Here is a 19,695-nt window from a genome sequence, read left to right on the forward strand (position 1 = left end):
TTGAGTGGTTTATAAACTTGCATAGAGAAGGCTAAAGATCAAGCTGGAAGATGTCTAAATGAGTTAAAGTTGTCCAAGATTTCAATGACAATGTCACAGAACTTCTGACGAAAGCAACAGAATTTGTGTTAGTTAGCAAACAAGTGAGAAAAGGTAATGAAATGGACAAATGCAATTCTGGGTTTGAGTACAGAAGGCAAAAGCAATGATGTGAAGATTAGTCTGTGCAAGGCTGTTGGTATTGGCACCACAGAACAACAACGTAGAGGAACCAAAGGCTGATGTGACGTAATTATGATGGTACCTGGGAAAGCTATGGACATATTTATTGAATAAGAATGGCAATACGAAAAGTTATGATAGTTTGAGTGAAAAAAAGTGTTTCTTCTGGGCGGCAACTAATAATAAAGAGGAAGAGATTGAGAACCAGTGAAAGCTGAAACGTGGTGTTTAGAACAGTACTTTCTTGCAGGGAGATTGAGAGATCTTGGAAGTACTGTCCCAGGACACTGAATTCCTCAAGTGCACTCTCATAATTTTGAGCAACTTTATCTTTACTCAAGAAAAAAAAAGCAGAACTGGGTGTTCATCTTTTCCTGATCCTTTCCACTTCTGCTATTAGCCCTTGTGAATCTTCTCTGCACACTCTCCAGTGTCTCTGCATCCTTTTTATGTCATCAGAACTCCAGTCTAACCAAGGTTTGATGCAGGTTGAGCACAACTTACTTACTCCTCAATTTTCTCTCTAGAAGGAAACAGTAATTCTATTTATTTTTAAAATAGTCTTGCTAACTTGTGGTACCACCTTTGGTGACTGGTGTAACTGCAGCATGGAAAGTCCTTTGTCCCATGACTTTACTTGCACTTGCACCTCCCATCTAATCGACAGCCTCTCTTCTTCCTACCACAATGTACCACCTCACATTTATCGGTGCTGAACCTCTTCTGCCAACTATTCCCCTATTTTGCAAGTTTACTAATGACCTCTTGTAATATGATGCACTTTGCGCTTTCAGTATTAATGATCTTCCTCAAATTTGGTATCATTCAAAAAGTTACAAATTGCATTTTACTCAATTGTGTAATAAACAATATGCTCACTTTTAAGCCCCTTTATGCAGTTTAAAAATATGAGCAGAAATTACTTCCTTATAGTGTCAATGCATCAGTGAATATTTCTTTAAAATCAGTGAACAGACCCACAGTTCATTGCCTACAATATTCAGGAATGAAGCAGCTCAGGCATTTTTTAGTCAGATGAGCAAAACAGTCACTGAAATGAAAACTAACAGTAAGTTTCTCCACGCCCAAGCCCAGTGAATCATTCACCATGACCGCCAACATTGGAAAGCAACACTCATTATTCTTAGCAGACAAGCCAAATGCACTCAGTTGACAACAATCTGATGATTCAAAAGGCACAAACACAACAGAAGCGAGGAGTATTAATGGGGTCACATATTGTCAGAGCTGCTATTTTCCAAATGAGACATGAAACAGAGATCTCATTTTTCTGCACCGAATCAGATGAACATAACTGATGCCGATTCGATTGCAAAGAACAGTGGATATCTCAGAGTGCCCAGGCCAACTAATATCAACCAGATTGCCCAGCCATTTGTCCTAATGGGGTTAGTGTAGCTGTTCTGTGAACAAGTTACTCTTCAAAGTAACTCGTTGACAAGGATGTGAATGGCAGTGTATTAAGATTTATTTCAGATACTTCAGAATTGAGAGGTTACGTATCAACGATAATGAAGCAGGTCAGAAATCATCCATCTGTCCTTTTATTCATATGGCTGCCAGAGTTGCTTCAGCAGTGTAAAACAATTCCCTTACTGAACTGCATTGTAAACAGGTAGTATTTTATAATCAATGCCATAAAAAAAAAACAGGCTAACTTCCAGAGTCTACACATAGTGCAACATTCCAACACAATGCAGTAATCCCAGGCATCAGAGGCTACTTCATTGGACATTCTTAATAAATGCTATTGAAATGCAAGATTCTGGGACGGCTGACAATACAGATGCTGAATGTTTCACATCTGAAACTAGGCCCAGAAGTTCTATGAATAAGATGCCACCCATTGAAGACTGACCAGAGGAAGAATTTCTTCTCTGAAGTTGCGAATTTTTTGGAATTCTTTGACCCCGATCATGAAGGTGAAGTCACTGAATATATTTAAGGCTAAGATGGTGCAAAAATGTTTCTATTGAGGACATCAAGGGTTATGGGGAACAGGCAGGAAAATGGAACCCAAGGGCAAGAACACTTTGGATATCATTTTATTGAATGGCAGAGCAGGTTTGAGGAACATGGCATATTCCTGTTCTTATTTCTAATGGTACGTTCATACATTTACAGATTAGAGCAGCCGATAATTAAGGGAGAGATGGATGGGAAGTTCAGCTTAACAGTGGCTAAAGACATGAGGAGACATGTGGCTAAAGGAGAAATGACCAAATATATTTTAATATGCATTCTCAATAATGAGCAGAACATGAAAGAGTTGTGAACTTTGAGAATGAACAATTAGACAACTGGTTGGGTGTTTGAAGTGGGAACTAAAAGGGTAGCAAGTGCTGGAGTCTAATTCTCATAGGTTCAGTCTTTAAGAAACTAAAATTGCTTAACTCTCATGGTTAAAAGAAATCCACTTGACTAGTCTTAATAAATGTATCCACAAATTTCATCGTCCATTTGATTCTAAAGATTCCAGAATTTCCAGTTTCATTGTTCTTCCAGAAGGTACATTTCATATGCTGATCACTTCATGAGAACAACTGTTACCAATTTCAAATTTGCCCTTTACTGGATTAAATCTCCGTCTACTGCAGTTCTTGTGATTTATTACAAAATTCCAAATATACGGTTTCCAATTACTGAACAATATTTCATTCAATAAGATCACTTCCTGGACACCTCTGTTCCAGGCTGAAAAGTACAAGTTTATCAAGCCCTCCCTCTTGATTCAGATACAACATGAACTGGTCCCTGACTCTTCTGTGATGCTCTCAGTACTTGTGTCTTCCCAGGAGTGGTCAAATCCAGTTAGCCTGGGTACTGAATGATTGTGCTTGGCCTCCTTCCCATGCTCAAAGTTTGGGCTGCATAGAAATACAGAGTGCAGTTCACCATTCCATTGATTTTATTGGAAGTTGGGTTGCATGGATAGACATTTTGAAAATTGTATCACCAAAGCCACACGGTGTTACGTTTAAGATGGCTGTGAAGGCATGAGCTAGGTATTTATATTTTCTTTAAAATTTATTCAAGGGAAATGGGCTTTGCAGGCTGAGCCAGCATTTAATTGGCCATCCCTAATTGCCCTTGAGAAGGTGGTGGTGAGCTCCTTTCTTGAACTGCTGCAGTCCTTGAGGTGTGGGTGTACCCACAGTGCAGTTAGGGAGAGATTTCCAGGATTTTGACCCAATGATGGTGAAGGAATAGAGATATTTCCAAGTCAGGATAGTGTGTGGCTTGGAGGGCAAGTTCCAGGTGGTGGTGTTCCTCTTGTCCTCTAAGCAGTTAGAGGTCATTGGTTTGGAAGGTGCTATCAAAGGAGTCACTGTGGAAAGTTGCTACAGTACATCCAGTAGATGGTACAAACTGCTGGTATCGTGCATCGGTGGTAGAGTGAGTGAATGATTGTGCATGGGGTGCCTATCAAACAGGCTGCTAGGTTCTGTATAGTGTCAAACTTCTTGAGTGTTGTTGAAGCTACATTTATCCAGCAAGTGGAAAGTATTCTAATCACACTCCTGACTGTAGATAGTGGACAGGCTTTGGGGAGTTAGGAAGCATGTTACTTGCCACAGGATTCCTAGCCTCTGACCTGCTCTTGTGCAACTTTGTGTACATGGCTACTCCAGTTTAGTTTCTGGGCAAGAAAGAATATATTGCTTCTTGGACTGTGTGAGAAAAAGGATTGTTCTGCATAACAATCCTATTGGTTTAATCATGAAATACATTTGATTTTAAGACCTGCAGAAACACTTAATGGCAATATTTATCTCCTACTTTTATTGCAAGGATGATCAAAACTGAGCTTGCCACTCACTGGCTATCTCCTTTGTTGAAATAAAAATAATTTAACAATTTATGGAGTACCATCTTCTTGAATATCATGTGTTCCACGGGCTGTGTAATTGCAAATGCAAATCCAATGGATGGTGTCCAGTTATTGTTTGAAAAAGTGCTCAGAAATGTCACTGTCACAGATAACTGGCGGTCTTGTTTTTCAAAAAGCAGTGAATTTAAAATAAGAAGCTATTTAAAGTTATGAGCTCAGCCAGAGATAACCCTGTTCTGTCCAGAACTTCATCCTCTGCTCATCTGGGTTTAGTGTTGCAATTGGTTGGTTGGTTTATTATTGTCACTTGTACCGAGGTACAGTGAAAAGCTTGTCTTACAAACCGATCGTACAGGTCAATTCATTACACAGTGCAGTTACAATGAGTCAGTACAGAGTGCATCGATGTAGTACAGGTAAAAACAATAATAGTACAGAGTAAAGTGTCACAGCTACAGAGAAAGTGCAGTGCAATAAGGTGCAAGGTCATAGTCCATCTGATTGTATAAGGGAACTGTTCAATAGTCTTATCACAGTGGGGTAGAAGCTGTCCTTGTCTGGTGGTACGTGCCTTCAGGCTCCTGTATCTTCTACCCGATGGAAGAGGAAAGAAGAGAGAATGTCCCAGGTGGGTGGGGTCTTTGATTATGCTGGCTGCTACACCAAGACAGCGCGAGGTAAAGACACAGTCCAAGCAGAAGATGGCAAAAACAGAACATTTTGATGCCTTAATTTTTGGCAATCAAGAATCAAGATCAGAAATATATTTGTTGTAAAAAAAAAACTTGGAAGTCTGCACAATAATTCGTTTCGACGAATGCTATCCATAGTTGTTTAAGGATTCCATTAACTCAATTGAAAACAACAATTTTATTTGAAAGATTTATTTATACTGATCAAAAAAGGTTTTAAATGTTTTTCTCCTTGGCTCAAACTTCATGAAGCTGAGCGTAGTTAGTTCTACATCTCACCTTCCACGAGCAGATTTACTATTTGAGACCAAAGACCTGATGTAACACCAATATAAAGTATACTGCAGCATCACAAAATACACAAAACAAGCACTGGGCAATATATGGGTCCAGTTATACACTTGATCATTTAGATTTAAATAACATTTATATTTATTTTAACCAAACTTACTGCCAGAATCTACAAGCCCAAGGTTGATGGTGAAGGAAATTATCCTAAGGAAATAATTCTCCCATCAAGGAAAAAAAATTTAGAACTAACACCACAGAACTATTTTGTGAAGGGTTGCAACTCAGTCTGAAATGGTTCAATGGATCTCAATCTGAAACTTTACCTCTGCTTCTCTTTCCACAGTTGTTGCCTGACCTACTAAGTGCTTCCAGCAGTTTCAAATTAAAAGAGATGTCCAGTGTTCATTTATTCTTCACTGACTAGTACCTGTTAATGATGTGATATGTGGCCATGGAAAAATGAACCTCAAGCATTGTGGTATCAGCATCGATTTGGCCACCAATAAAATTGAGTTCAAACTACACTATTCAAATGAATCACATTCACTGTACAATTATTAAACCCACACATCACTATCCCCCAAAAGCAATCATTACAATGATTTAAAGAGTTCAGATAAATCTCCAAACTTCAGACGAAAATGTTTACCATATATAATCTGAACTTGTAAACCCTGTTTTCAATGCCATAGAACCAAAAGACAATTTATGTTTTTTGCTCTACAGTAAATGACTTATCAGTGAAGGAAAAGAGAAGGAGATTTTTATTTTTCAGCTCAATTTTGTCATATAGCACGAAGGAAAGAGGCATCACTTGACAACAGAATCAGATGTGTCATCTCAACTGCAAAGATTTCTAAACTACTTTCTTTAAATAAAAGGACTGCAAGCCAATGAACAACATCAGCAGCCAGGTTACTCAACATGGTAAGGGGGATATGAGTAAAATGAAAAGTGACAAGTAGCAGAGTGTATGAGTTTAATTTGGGTCACAAGCACATAGGGGAAGATAACTCTACCAGGAGAATAATACTGCACCTCCACCCCAAAGCAGATGGGGCAGAATTTAGAAACTTGCTGTGCATTTTGAAAGCTGTGGCTAGATACAGCCTCACACTTAGCACTCTCTTCCGAATGTCTTTTTGTCTGACCACAGCAACAGCTTGCTGCTGGTACATTTAACCTCTCCCTGTATCTGAACTGATAAAGTTCACAGTGCAGATGCTACCAAGTACTGGAAGAACCCTGGCACCTGTTTAATTAAACTGAGGTTGTTTGGTCCCCATAAAGGCTGTAATGAAGCACAGTTAAACCGTCTGACAGTGAACACCTGTGCATTACCCCTGGTAGGTATTGTCCGTTAGCACATATCTCTGGTGCTTACTTCAACACAAAGCACAAGATACGATTTCTCCCTTTGCTCACACAACGGAGGAACAAAGCTGGATCAGGTTGAACACTCAGCTCAACATAAACTTGGCTAAATGAAAAAGGCAACGTTTTGGCAGCAGACAGCAACAATTCAGGCACTTGAATGACACAAGAACCCTGTGCTTTGCTTTAGTTCTTAGATATGCTGATCTCAAACTCAATTCTTACAGGTTTGATCTGCTAAAAACCCTAATTATCCTAGTGACAGTCCACTATGTAGTTACAAGAAAAGTGGAAAACATCTCCGTAAACTACTTAGAATTTGACCATTGTAAAAAAAAGCTGCCAACCCAAGAGATTAACACAACTGATTTGCTTTTGCCAAATTATACCAATTGCTACCTGTACTGGCAACCCACATTAATTCAATCTGACTGGTGCTACTGAGAGCAGTATTTGGTATTATTTGCATTGGGCCAATAACCTGCTGTGAAGTACTACACACAAAACAAACAGAAGAGTTTCAAGGATATTAGAGCCAGTGTCACATAGGATCATCCAGGGTACAATAGAACTCAGGATTGTTTTCCTTACAAGTCCTTAAGCCATTTGTCTCACGCCTGCCTTTCCTTACCCTGAGCTCCTTCAGCTCCTGAATGGTGCTCTGTGCTTGTTCTAGTTTCTCACTGGCTGTATTGAACTGTTGCTTTGCTACAGCCAGCTCTCGCTTGATGATGTAGTTCTCCTCGGCTTCCTGCGCCCTGGTTACTTGTCCCTGAAGACAAATCCATGAGGGAGAGAAAGATTAGCGACACAGATGGGCTTCCAAATCCCTGAAGAACTCATTCCACTCTTAATTTACCATTAAAATGTTTGGAAAACAAAAGCTTGGTCTCTTTTGAGGCCATTTATAGCCTGCAATGTTAACTAGGCCCAGACTCTCCCAGTCCTGAACTAAATTGCACAAAAAGAACTCCCAGAGAGATCAGAGATCTTATGAACTGAGCAGAGCAGGTGAGGAAGACCTTTAGTCCTTGCTATGTTAACCAATCTCAGCTAAGATGCCAGCGCATCAGTTGTACATAGGAAAGAATACAAAAGAATTAGGCTAGGTTGTGAATCAATCCTGGTATAACAACTTACATCATCTTGCCACTAAATCTGTAAAATACCAAATGAAGTATCAGAAGAGAACTAGAGCTTCTGGGATCATTCCCAGGCAAGAGGTCAATGCCTTCAACGTCTGGGAAGCCCGAGAGGTGGGGGAGAAACTAGGACACACAGAAACACTAAAGGTGCTGAAAGACCCAACACTGACTCATTATTCCATCTGTTGGCACTATTTATGTTGTAACTTTTAATAATTTTATGCCTTTGCACTGCACTGCTGCTGCAAAACAACATATTTCACGTCATAAGACAGTGATGATAAATCTGATTCCGACTCCAACACTTTACTGACAGACCCTTCACACAAGACCCACTCAGTAAGTTGATTCTGTTCTGTGCCCATCTTTTTAAACAATTTCATAAGTATATGAATACGTCCTCTACTAAACACCAATAACATAGCAACCAGTCATCTAGAGAGAAAGGGTATGACGTAACCAGGGGACTGAAGAGGTTCTGACTAACTGCAAGAGTTGTATGGCTTGCCAAGACAATGTACTGGGGTCAAACTAGAGTCAATTAAGATGGAACCACACTATAAAACAAGTAGGCCTGAACCAATGACTGCAGAGTAAAGGGGTGGGACAGCGTTAGAGGGAAAGAGACTGACAGAGGCAAGGGGATGTGGGGGTGGGAGGGGAGGTCAGAGGGGGTAAGGAAGGATGGAGCAAGCATTAAGGAGGGGTCTGTAGAGAGACAAATGTAGGGAGTGGGGATGAACAACAGGAATGAGGAGGAATGGTGCCAGAGGGCAGGAAAACCACACGTGTTCAAAAAGAGGATAAGCCTAGTAACTACAGACCAGTCATCATAACCTCAGTTGTGGGGAAAGTTCTAGAAATAATAAATCAGATTCTGAACTGGCAGTCACTTGGATAAATGTGGATTCATTAGAGAAATCCAGCGTGGATTTGTTGGAGGCAAACCACATCTGACTAACCTGACAGAATAGTTGGAGAGAAGGATGTGGGAAGTGCAATTGGTATACAAGGACTTCTAAAAAGTGATTGTTAAAGTGCCATGTGTAAGCTTGTCATCAAAAGGAAGGCTTTGTAGCAGCATGGACAGAAAATTAGCCAAGCAACAGGAGGTGGTAGGAGTTATTTTCCTGGACTGATGCAAAACTCTCTAATGGTTGATACCTGATATATAATAATAACTTGAACTTGGGTGTACAGGCACAATTTCCTGATTTGCAGATGATGCTCAACTTGGGGAGACAGAACTGTGAACAGGATAGCAGTAGATCTAAAGAGATACAGATAGCATGGTGGGGTGGGCAGATTGGTGGCAGATGAAATTTAATGCTGAGAAATGTGAAGTGTTACATTTGGGTAGGAAGAGTGAGAAAAGGAAACAAGTTGGAGGGCAGAATTGCTAAAAGGGGAAGGGGAGGTAAAAGAACACAAATCTGGAGATATTACATGCAGAGTTTGTTGATCCCAGAGAGCATAGAGTACAAGAGCAAGAGCATGAGCATGAATCTTCATAAAGCACTGGTTTGACCACTGCTGGAGTATCATGTCCAGGTCTGAGCACCACATTTTAACAAAGATGTAAAGGCTTTGGAGAGGCTGCAGAGAAGATTTACTAAAGTGATTCCAGTTAAATGGATAAACTGGATAAACTGGATAAACTGGAGAAAATGGGATTGTTCTCCCCAGAACAGAGTATGATGTAAGGGGATCAGATGATGATTTATAGGATTATGAAGAACATGGTTAAGTATGAGTAAATATAAAACAGCATTTTGTTTTTTTAAATAAGCAAATCACTAATGCCTGGAATGCACTGTTAGGGGTGGTAGCATTCAAAAACAAAAAAAGGAGGTGAATACATATCTGCAAGGAAAGAATTTTCAGGGCCAAGGGGAAAGTGTTTATAACCAGCTGGATTACTGTTGTTATGTAGAGATTAGTATAAATGGAGGGCAAATGGCTTCCTCCTTCTGAGAGGGAGAGGGCGAAGGGGATTCAACCGAAACATGAGCCACTGTACCTGCAGCTTAGATGTAGAAAAGAAAGCATGTGGGTAAACTGGAATGCCCACCCTAATGTATTTAAGTACAGATATTGAGAAGTATGGCCTGCAGAGAAGGATCCCACATCCCAGGCTCAAATAAAATTCCACTCAAGTTAGATTGACTGTTCTGTCAGATACTAATTAAACTGGAAATAAATGTACAGAATTTGCATAAGTTTCCTACACTGCACTGGAGAATTCACCAAATCAATAAATGGCCATCAACCCTGGGTGAGACCCCAAAGCATTCCCCCCAACATCGGATGCATAATTAGCACTCAATGAGCACAACTAGTTGTCCTCTTTCAATTCAAATAACATTGGTGATTTTAAACTTTTGACAATGTAAATACTGCAGATTCTCACTGCTATTGTCAGCTCTGCCTCATCCAGGAAATGCCAACCCACTTGTGGTAATCTCTATTCTTTCCTTTACTTGGCTTTATTAAAATACTCTCAGTTCTCAGAATCCCAGTACCAGTAACAGTGACCTTTCTTTCTGCAAGACTACTGCTCTCCTACTTGATTACTGAACCCCCGACACCCTACTCCCCCCAAGTCTTGGGCTGAATATAGATCCCAATACCAACGTCCAGAGATGGCTAGACAGATGGGCTGTTTCCAGCAACAGCATTATATTCCCATGTGGAAGGAAATGCTGTTGAGCTCAAAACCCCATGGTCAGTTGCACTTTCTTCACCCTCAGGCTCGGACCTAGTTACCAGCAGCACTCCCTAGTGTGGTGTGGTCCAGAACTCATGGCAACTCCAAAGGCAACACAAGCGACAGAAAGCTAGCCCTTCAAATCCGGAGGGTTAAACCCTGAAACAGTAATAACACCAAAAATATTGACCCGGCCATAGAACTTGACTGTAAACCAAAGATCTGCTACCCATCTCTAATAAGGTAGAGTCCTAAAACTCAAAAATTTCTTGCTCAAGGTTTTTAATACAAATCACCTTGAACCCAAGGCCTTAAGGCTGACCTTTGTAAATTGTTTGCAAAGACGTGGCCCAATGGCAGGTCCATTGCATTAACATTCAGCTCAATGCATCCTTGTAGTCCAGGAGGAAAGGAGACTTATCCAGTGAGATATCTTCCAAATTCACAAACCACACCTTGGTATGTCCTCCCATTCCTCTGGCATTTTCTCCTGTAAGCATCTTGCACTGATCCATTTACAGTTCATTTAGTTGTCCTCCATACCTTATTAAAGTAATTGAATTATTTTTCTCACCATGGTAGCTTTTGTGACTTTCCTCCCTCAGCCTCCGCATCCTTGCTGATGCCAATCGTTATCCCCATTTGTTATGCGCTGTGGTCAGTCTCCTTACACAGACATTTTCGCAGATTTGACATTTCACTACTCCAGCAGTCTCATTCACATATTGGGCCAACACTGATCATTGGTCATTTCCACCCAGCACAATTTACCCACATTTCACTTACCCTTCCAGACCACATTTCCCTGCTTGTTAAAGGGGGATAACAGCTCCACATCACTTGCAACTGCACTTTGAAAAATTTTATTGCTCAAGCCACTCGCCCTAGAATTCTAAAGCTATCAGTGTGCTCAATTATACCCTCAAAATCCACAGTGCTCTGGTCTTCTCTTTCACCTTGACCCCATCCCTGGCCCAGCGTCATCTCTACTCCAGAGTCCAAGGGCTGCAGTCTAGAAGAAATATGGCAGGCTTTCATCATTTCGCACCAAATGTGACTGGAGACCATCAAGCACAGTGGACCTTGTGTTGGTCTGTCCTTTCCAGGATTGCCACAATACCTACCCTTCTTTTCTCTACTGCAGACCAACTTCCCTGTCTCCTCTGCCTTCACCTCCAACAGGCATAAGCAGTTCATGGACATCAGAGAGCTGTCTCAACCACTTCACCTGCTTCCCCTAGCCAGTAAACCATACTTACAATATTCCCTTCCCCTCACCCCCAGTAACCCCACAACTTAATCCTGAACTTGTATCTTTCTCTTACACCCTCTGCAATTTCAGATCCATGACGACCACCTCATGCTCCCTCGATCTCATTTCCACTAAATCGTTGGAAATCCAACTTCCCTACATGGCAACCATGATAGACAATAAGGTTCTCTCCCATCGGGCACTGTCGCTCTCTGCAAATCTGCTAGCATCACCCCTCTGCCAAAAATACAAGCCTTGATCCCATCCCTTATGGCAAATCTCCAACATTCCTCTCCAAAAACATGGCAGCCTCCCAAATGCATTCCCAGAAAATTCTTGGTTTCTCCCTCACATTTTCTTTAAATACCAAAGCAGTTGTGATCAAAGTCAATAATGACAATTGTGTCAAAGTTAACCTCATTCCCCTTGTCCTTCGTGAACTGTCTGTAGCTTTTAATACTGTTGATCAAACCAGAAGGGAGAAAGATAAAGGGACCTCTATAGACTATCATGGTAGTTGTTAGATAAATTGAGTAACAACAGGGCACATAATATGATTAGAGCAAAACATTACAAATGCCAGAAATCCAACACAAAAACGGAAAATGCTGGAAGCAAAATCAGATCAGACGGCATCTTTTGGTAACAGGAAAAAGAATCACCATTTCAGTTCAAAAGACCCTTCAACGGAATTGGACTGGTGAGAGAACAGACATGTTTTAAATTGCAGGGAGGTGGAGGGTGGAGACAAGGAAGGGAATGCCTGTGATTGTGTCTAAAGTCAGCAAGATAACAAGAGACAAAGAAAAAGGGTAAAAAGGAAACAAATTGAAGCAGAAAGGTACATCCACATCTGTGGAGAGAGTAAAAAGGAATTATTTGAAATTGTTAAACTCAACATCAGAGTCCCAAGGGCTGCAATACTCTCAGGTGAAGATGAGGTGCTGTCGCTCAAGCTTGTTTTGGGCATTGTTCAAATACCGTAGGTTAAAGAGAGCAGTGAGAGTGGGAGTGGGAGTGAAAATTAAAGTGACAGGAAACTGGAGGCTCACAGGCACTCTTGCAGACAGAATGGGGATGTTCTGCAAAGCAGTCACCCGAACATTTGGTTTCTCCAATGAAGAGGAGACTGAGCAACAAATGCAGCACACAAGATTAGAGGAACTGCAAGTGAGTTTCCACTTCACCTGGAAGGACTGTTTGGGTCCCTAGACATTGGGAAGGAAAGAGGCAAAAGGGGAGGTGTTATATCTCATGCGTTTGTAGCAGAAAGTGCCATGAGAAGGGGAGTAGTTGGTAGAGATGGAAGGTGTGGACTAGGGGGTCATGGAGGGAATAATCCTTTCAGAATGCTGAAAGGGAAGGGAAAGAGAAGGTGCATCTGCTGGTGGAAACCCATTGAAGGCAGTGAAAATCATGAAGGATAATCCATTGAATGTGGAGGCTGGTGGGGTGCAAGGTAAAGACAAGGCAAAACCTTTTTCTGACTGAAGGGAAGAGAGGAGATGAGAGCAGATGTATGAGAAACAGGAAGTACATTTGAACACTCTGTTAACTCTGGTAGAGAAGAGGCCATAGTTAGGGAGAAAGACATCTTAAAGGCACCAGTATGGAGAGTTTCATTATTAGAGCAAATTTTATATTGATGAAAAAGAAAATTGGAATAGATACCTTATTTAAAACAAGGTGGGAGGATGTATAGTTGAGATAACTGTGGGAGAACTATCAAAAATGAAATCAAAGATGGACTTCCAGGAAAGAGGTGTTAGTGGTCATTCACCCATCCCCTGAGGTGGAGATTGAGCTGTCAAGAAAGGGAAAGGAAGACAGACACATAGACAGGAAAGGTTTAGAGGGATGTAGGCCAAACGCAGGTGATTAGGACTAGTGTAGATAGGCATCTTGGTTGGCATGGACGACCTGGGCCTTTGATTTCTGTGCTGTATAACTTCATGAATACAACAGCCAGATATAAACGACATGCGAATGAAAATAGGATAGAAATTGGCAGCAAAGACAATGAAGTTTTCACTCTATAACATGGTTTGATGAAAACTATATTGGACAAAACTAAAAATTCTTTGAGGATGTAACTCATAGGATAGTTAAGGAGGAAACTACAGGATATATTGATTTTCAAAAGGTATTTGCAAAGGTGTCCACATAAGGAAAGGGTAAATATTGGGTAAAATGAGTAAACAGTATTTGCTGGCTGCCAGACTGTTTGTAGTGAGTGCATGGATCAGTGCTGGCCTGGCACCTTTTTGCAATCTCTATCCATGACAAAAGGACAGTGTGCTATATATCCAAGTTTGCTAATGGCACAAAATTAGATGGGGCAGCAAGTTATGAGGGGGCATGGAGACTGAAGAGGGATACCAGCTGGTTAACTGAAAGGCAAGAAAGCGGAGCATTATCATATGGTTTATCCTGTTCGGTAAGAAGAATAAAAAAATCCAGAATATTTTAAATGGGGAGAAACTGGTAAATGTCTGTGCTGAGGAGGATCCAGGAGTTTTCAGATGCCAAAGGCAGCTACCATGCAGCTACAGTAAGCAGCTAGGAAAGTAACTGTAAACAGGCTTTCATTGGAAGAGGGCTGGAATACAAAAGTAAAGAAGGGTCTTACTGCAACTGTAGAGTATGGTGAGACTACACCTGCAGCACCATGGAGGCAATTCCAGGCATGAGGATGATTTACCAGCAGGAGAAATCAACCAACATCAGAATACTTTCATTGGAGTTTTGAAGAAAAAGGTGAACTCATTGAAATGTAGGAGATTCAGGGTGGATGAGATCATTTCCTCTCTCTGGGGAACCACAGGCTCTGGATAAGGGTCATTTTGATCCAGTAAGATGAGCAAAACTCCTAATACTCAAATGGAATTCTTTGCCCCAAAAGGCTGTGGATAAGAGTAATTTGAGTATATTCAAGGACTGATTGATTAATTTTTCTCAAGTTAGAGGATACAGGAACATAGGAATAAGGTGATAAACTGTATGAGCGATCATATGGCATAATCTTCCCCATTTCTTGGCTTGCCATCCTGCTCCAGGTTATTTTGGTTGTTAACTCTCCATTGGGCCCAAGGTAAAAGTGACTGGGTGTTACATATTTGTAACTGAATTTGTGCCACTTAACATTCCTTTTGGAGGGCAAGACTCAGCGTGTGATAGGTGGAGCATGGGGTTCAGTAACTATAGGCCCATTGAATCAGTGCTGTGACTGAGGAAGGGAAGAGGCAGGATGAATGGAGCAACGGAGCTTGCCAGATTGGAATGTGATGGTGGACAAATGGGTTGGGTTGGGAATGCCAGATGAGGAGAGAGAAAAATCGGGGGCAGGCAACTTCCATGGTTGGGCAGGGTGTGGAGGAAAACTGAAGAAAACAAAATTACAGTGTTGGCAAATTTGGAGGTGGGAGAGCACAGGCTAGGGATTGTGGACTGGAGTTTGGTGGAGGTGGATCAGTGCAGAAAAGGATGTTAGTTGAGGGTGTGGGCATCTCCAGGACGAAAGAATCCACTTACCTACTATGGACCAGGAGGACCACATTGCCCAAGGATGCCAAGTGTGAGGCCTTCAGGACAACATGATCCATGTTCGTCTGTAATGCTCCAAAGCGTGTTTTAGAAGGAATGATCTCATCCCTTGCCCAGAAACCACGTGAGGGGTGACCCACACCGGGAGAAGCTGGATTAAATTTCCCCCAGCGTGACACAAAAGGAACCAAAAATAGTTATCAAATTTCACTCCAGGAAAACTGATTCCAATTTGTACAATGCTGGAAGATAAACAGCAACATGCAACTGGATTTCTAGGCAGTGTTGCTACATAAACCTGATGTCATCTAAAGTTCTTCCAACTTGCACCAAGTCCCATCCTTCTATCATTCCTCATCTTTGCTGAGCTACTGTAGCACCAGAGTAGGCAATACTATATTTTAACATTTACCTTGTTTTTCCAAATCACTCCACCCCTCTTCCTTCCTCATCTCTAATATCTTGCAGCTCATCAAGTTAAAGATATCTACTTTTTTGAATCATCCTCAGATTTAATCATTCCACCAAGGACAACTATGCTTTCAGCTGCCGCCATATGCTCTGAACTTTCCTCCCCAAACCTTTCATATATATTCCCCCCTTTAGCACACTACTTTTTTACCAAAGTTTTGGTTAACTACCCAAATGTCCCCTTATATTGCTTGGTGTAAAGGTTTGTTCAGTAAATCTCTTTGAAATGCTTTGGGATGTTTCACTTCATTACAAATGCCATATAAATAAAAGCTGTTATTAAACCAGACCAGTAGGGACAGCTTGATTAGGGAAGATGCCCACATATATCTAGCTATTTACCTCCAAGCCTGACTTGTCATGTGGCCTTCTTATCGCACATCTTTATTTTTTTTACGTAAAGAATTGAGCCGAATGATAAGCAAGATGAAATCTTGCCAAATACTAATTTTTAGCAAGCACCTTCACCCATGAAAACACAAAGCCTTCATTCATCAAATTATGAACTACTAAGTTAAATCACTCTCCAAATTCTGCACTTCCTTTGTGCAACAGATAGGCCCAAGTAAGTGTCCAAGAAGATCAGAAGCCCAGTTCATTACAGAACATCTCTTATACAACTCCTACGGCCAGTTATAACCCACAGATATCTGTTCCCTGTCTATAATCAAGGAAGAAGTTAGACATATTATAAAAAATACATTTAATAGATCCAAGGATTCCAGCCACACACCCATGGACAGTTGTAACTTAATTTAGCACGAACAAAATACCCAATGGCTGTCAAACACAGCAACTTGGGAGAAGGAAGAGGAGAAAATACATAAATATCAAACAATGACCACCTACCCTACATAAGGGAAAATAAGCAAAAATTCCAGCATTATATCTCTGCTCCTTACATAAAATCTCTGCCAATTTAATACTTAGAGATTTCCCAATCAACTTACAACAAAGTAAGGCCTTGAAGAGTTCTGGGCTTGTGATCTGGACCACCAGTGGTTTGGTGATGGGGATAAGGGGAAGGATAGAGTAAAGTGTCAGGTGTGGCAAGAGATGTAGGTGCAGAAAACAGACATAGGTCATGCACAGAGAATCCCCATGAACCTGGACCATCAGCTGTATCCTTAACATTTCACCTGGGAAGTATTCTAGAACTCAAACAATTAACACACTGAGCAACACTAACTGGCCCAGTTATCTAATCTAACTTTGGAATACATTCTCAAATACATTCATTTTGCTGTTATCCCCTTAGAACCAAAGCTATTACAAACAATTTACTCTGTTCCTTCAAATGCCAACATTCATCAGCAAATAATACAAATGATTCTTGGCCTGGCTTATTTGTTACTATTCTAGCACATCCTGCACATAAGGTTCTTAGAATCTGTGATCCATCAGCCTCTCAACCAGCAGAAATAGTAATACAGAGATACACAAAGTAAAAATTATGGTTTGGTTTACTAGTATGTAGCAGTATATATGGAATCAACAGCAGACATCAGATTAAAGTGGGGACAGAACTGATTTACTGAACAACAGAACAATACAACATTTAAGAAAAACTCAAACAATGATGTGACCTTTTCTGCCCCTGGCACTGCTGCAATGAACACCCTGCTAAATTGCAGCACAAGTATCTTTCCAATGCACCAACTCTGAACAATCTATTGAAAAACAGCCTTGGCAGAACCTTTTTGACAATACATCCTTTGCAAAAGCTGCACAAATGTTAGTAGATGGGGATCTCAAAATAAAACTAAAATCTTAAAATATTGCTTTGAAGGCATCAAAAATTCAAATTGATTAGTATTTCTTCAATTAGAATGTACACTTACAAGCACAAGCATGTATTTGAAAAACTTGGTGTCAATGTTTTGGAACACAAGAACAGCAGGTGCTTAGAAGTGGCTATAAGAGCACAAATCTTTTCAATAGAACATATTAATAACAAGTTACAGCAGATTACATGAATTCCATTGCCTAGTGGCAAATAAGTTATATAAATGACACATGGAAATTATGACACGTGAGCATATGCCCAACATCACTCAGCAAAATGTTTTGTTCACAAAACCGAGACAATATTAACAGTGATACTGGCATTTGTTGAAACACTGTCCAATTCTAAGTTTAATACATGGCTATCATTAGTATGCTGCCTCCCCCAGCCCCAACATTCCTGCTCTCTGCTGTCCCTGAAGCAGAAAAGAAATGATGTGCATGAAAGATTAAAGAGTATTCCTTTAAAAACTAGTTCCCAGAAACAACATAGTAGGAATTGGGATAATCTCAATGCTCTGGTGTTACATTGAGGCATTCAACAAAAGCTGTGAATAGAATAAAACTGTTCATTTTTCAGCTGTTCCAACACTGTGGCTGATAAAGCAGTTTCAAGGAGCAGCCTGCACACTGCTGGCTGACTGTGACAACACAATTGCTCAGTGTTATGTCAAGTAGCCATTTCAAAAGAAATATACTGAGAAAAAGACTTTATTTTACAAAATTCAATGTGCTTCATCAAACTGCTTTCCATCACAGTTTAAGTAATTCAATGGAATACTACATACCTGACTGCACTAATCAATATTGCATAGTTTTCACAACTTAGAAACATATGAAATACCAGATTATGCAGTAATAACCATGGTCAAAAGTATTAAAACAGACCATGTAATGGGACTGTGAAACCAAGCATTTCATATCTACCAGGTCTATTATGCTTGGTTCCCAGATATTTTACTGTTACAAGGAATACTCTTGTGCTTTGCATGCTTTAGTCAAGAGCAGCATTAGTATAATGACCTGATGGTTATGGTGGACCCTGCAGCATGCATCCAGTAACATTTACAGGGCAAATCCACCAGGGTCACATTAACCACCCCTCTGGATGGAGGGGATTAAATGCTCTGATTTGTGATACACAAGACTATTTAAATTTCTATTTTTAGGAAAACCTGTTAAATGTTTTATTACTTACTCTGTAGTATAGTGTAAATGTGTTACTGCTACATGTACACATACACAAGGCACAACACAGCTTTTCAGATGTGCAGGATTATTTTTCCAGCTTCCTTTTTTGTGGTGGCAATATAGTTTATAAAAACCAATTATTTAAGTCTATTCAATCTTCTGATCATATGGTACATGTACATGCAGAATGGAACAATACAATGCAAAGGGGAATTACCAAAGGCTGTTTGTAAATGTTATGATCTTAGGTTGGATGTACAATGCCCAAGGTGGTAATGAATAGGCTGCCCTGACCCGGGCAGCATTTCCTGTGCATCACTCATCATCACATTCACTTGCCTCAGATTCCCACGTGAGCAAGGCCTGAAGCATGGATTACTGTGAGTGCTTCCACAGGGGTAACATGCAACATGCAGGGGGTGAGTTTCACAGGAGGTTACCTCACCAGATGAGACATGAAAAATGGTATTGCTTTGGTAGAGTTAGCAAGTAGGTATAATTGCCATGGAGGAAAGTGGGAAGTCATACCTGGATCAATCTATCTGCCAAGGCAGCACTTTCCTACAGGGGGAAATCCACAGAAATGAAAGGAAGAAAGAATTTCACAGATAGGCACCACTAGCACAGTAATAGAAAGCTCATGTTACATATTCCACAATCTGACAAATGAAAAGTACAGTTGCTCCACAGAATTAAAATAAACTATTTCCTGTGCTCTTTGGATATTTTGTGTGTGTGGAGGAGGAAGGGGCATTAGGGTGACGGAAGAAAGAAGGGTCATTGAAATATCAGTTTCATTAGTTTTGTTCACTAGCCCTTACTCATTGTATAGGGTCAGCCAGCACACACAGCAAACCTCATCAACTGAAGGTTTAAAAAGAAAAGTCACAAGCACTTTTTCCATGTTCCCAAACATTCCATATAACAATTTCTTATTATAAATCTTTAAAACAAAAAAAAAGGAATTGCAGCTTTAAGTAATGAAAGAAAAAAATAAGTATGGATCCTTCAACCTTTCTGGTCCATGCACATTAATTAACTGATTTACTTGAGCCAGTTCAATAAAGGTCATGTGGACATTTGAGTCTTTTAAGTCCAATAGCATAATCGGAGTTATGGAGGTAATGGCTTTGTGCTGATACTCTTGGTTTACAGGGCAAATCCACTAG

General features: G+C 40.5%; 1 protein-coding gene across 11 annotated transcripts in view; it reads right to left on the reverse strand.

The window, feature by feature from the left end:
• LOC127584938 (EVI5-like protein) overlaps positions 1–19,695 on the reverse strand; it is a 210,844-nt gene that overhangs the window by 77,923 nt on the left and 113,226 nt on the right. For 7 of the 11 annotated variants that reach the window (XM_052041968.1, XM_052041966.1, XM_052041962.1 and 4 more), the window contains 2 exons: positions 19,055–19,087; positions 7,064–7,204 (listed from right to left, as the gene is read on the reverse strand). The exons of 2 other annotated variants lie outside the window; for them this stretch is intronic. In XM_052041968.1, the coding sequence (XP_051897928.1) occupies positions 7,064–7,204; positions 19,055–19,087 (174 nt within the window). The remainder of the gene's footprint in view (positions 1–7,063; positions 7,205–19,054; positions 19,088–19,695) is intronic. 2 more of the 11 variants (XM_052041965.1, XM_052041967.1) reach the window with 2 other exon arrangements.

The sequence above is a fragment of the Pristis pectinata genome, chromosome 31 (genome assembly GCF_009764475.1).
Source record: "Pristis pectinata isolate sPriPec2 chromosome 31, sPriPec2.1.pri, whole genome shotgun sequence".
In the NCBI taxonomy this organism is placed as follows: domain Eukaryota; kingdom Metazoa; phylum Chordata; class Chondrichthyes; order Rhinopristiformes; family Pristidae; genus Pristis; species Pristis pectinata.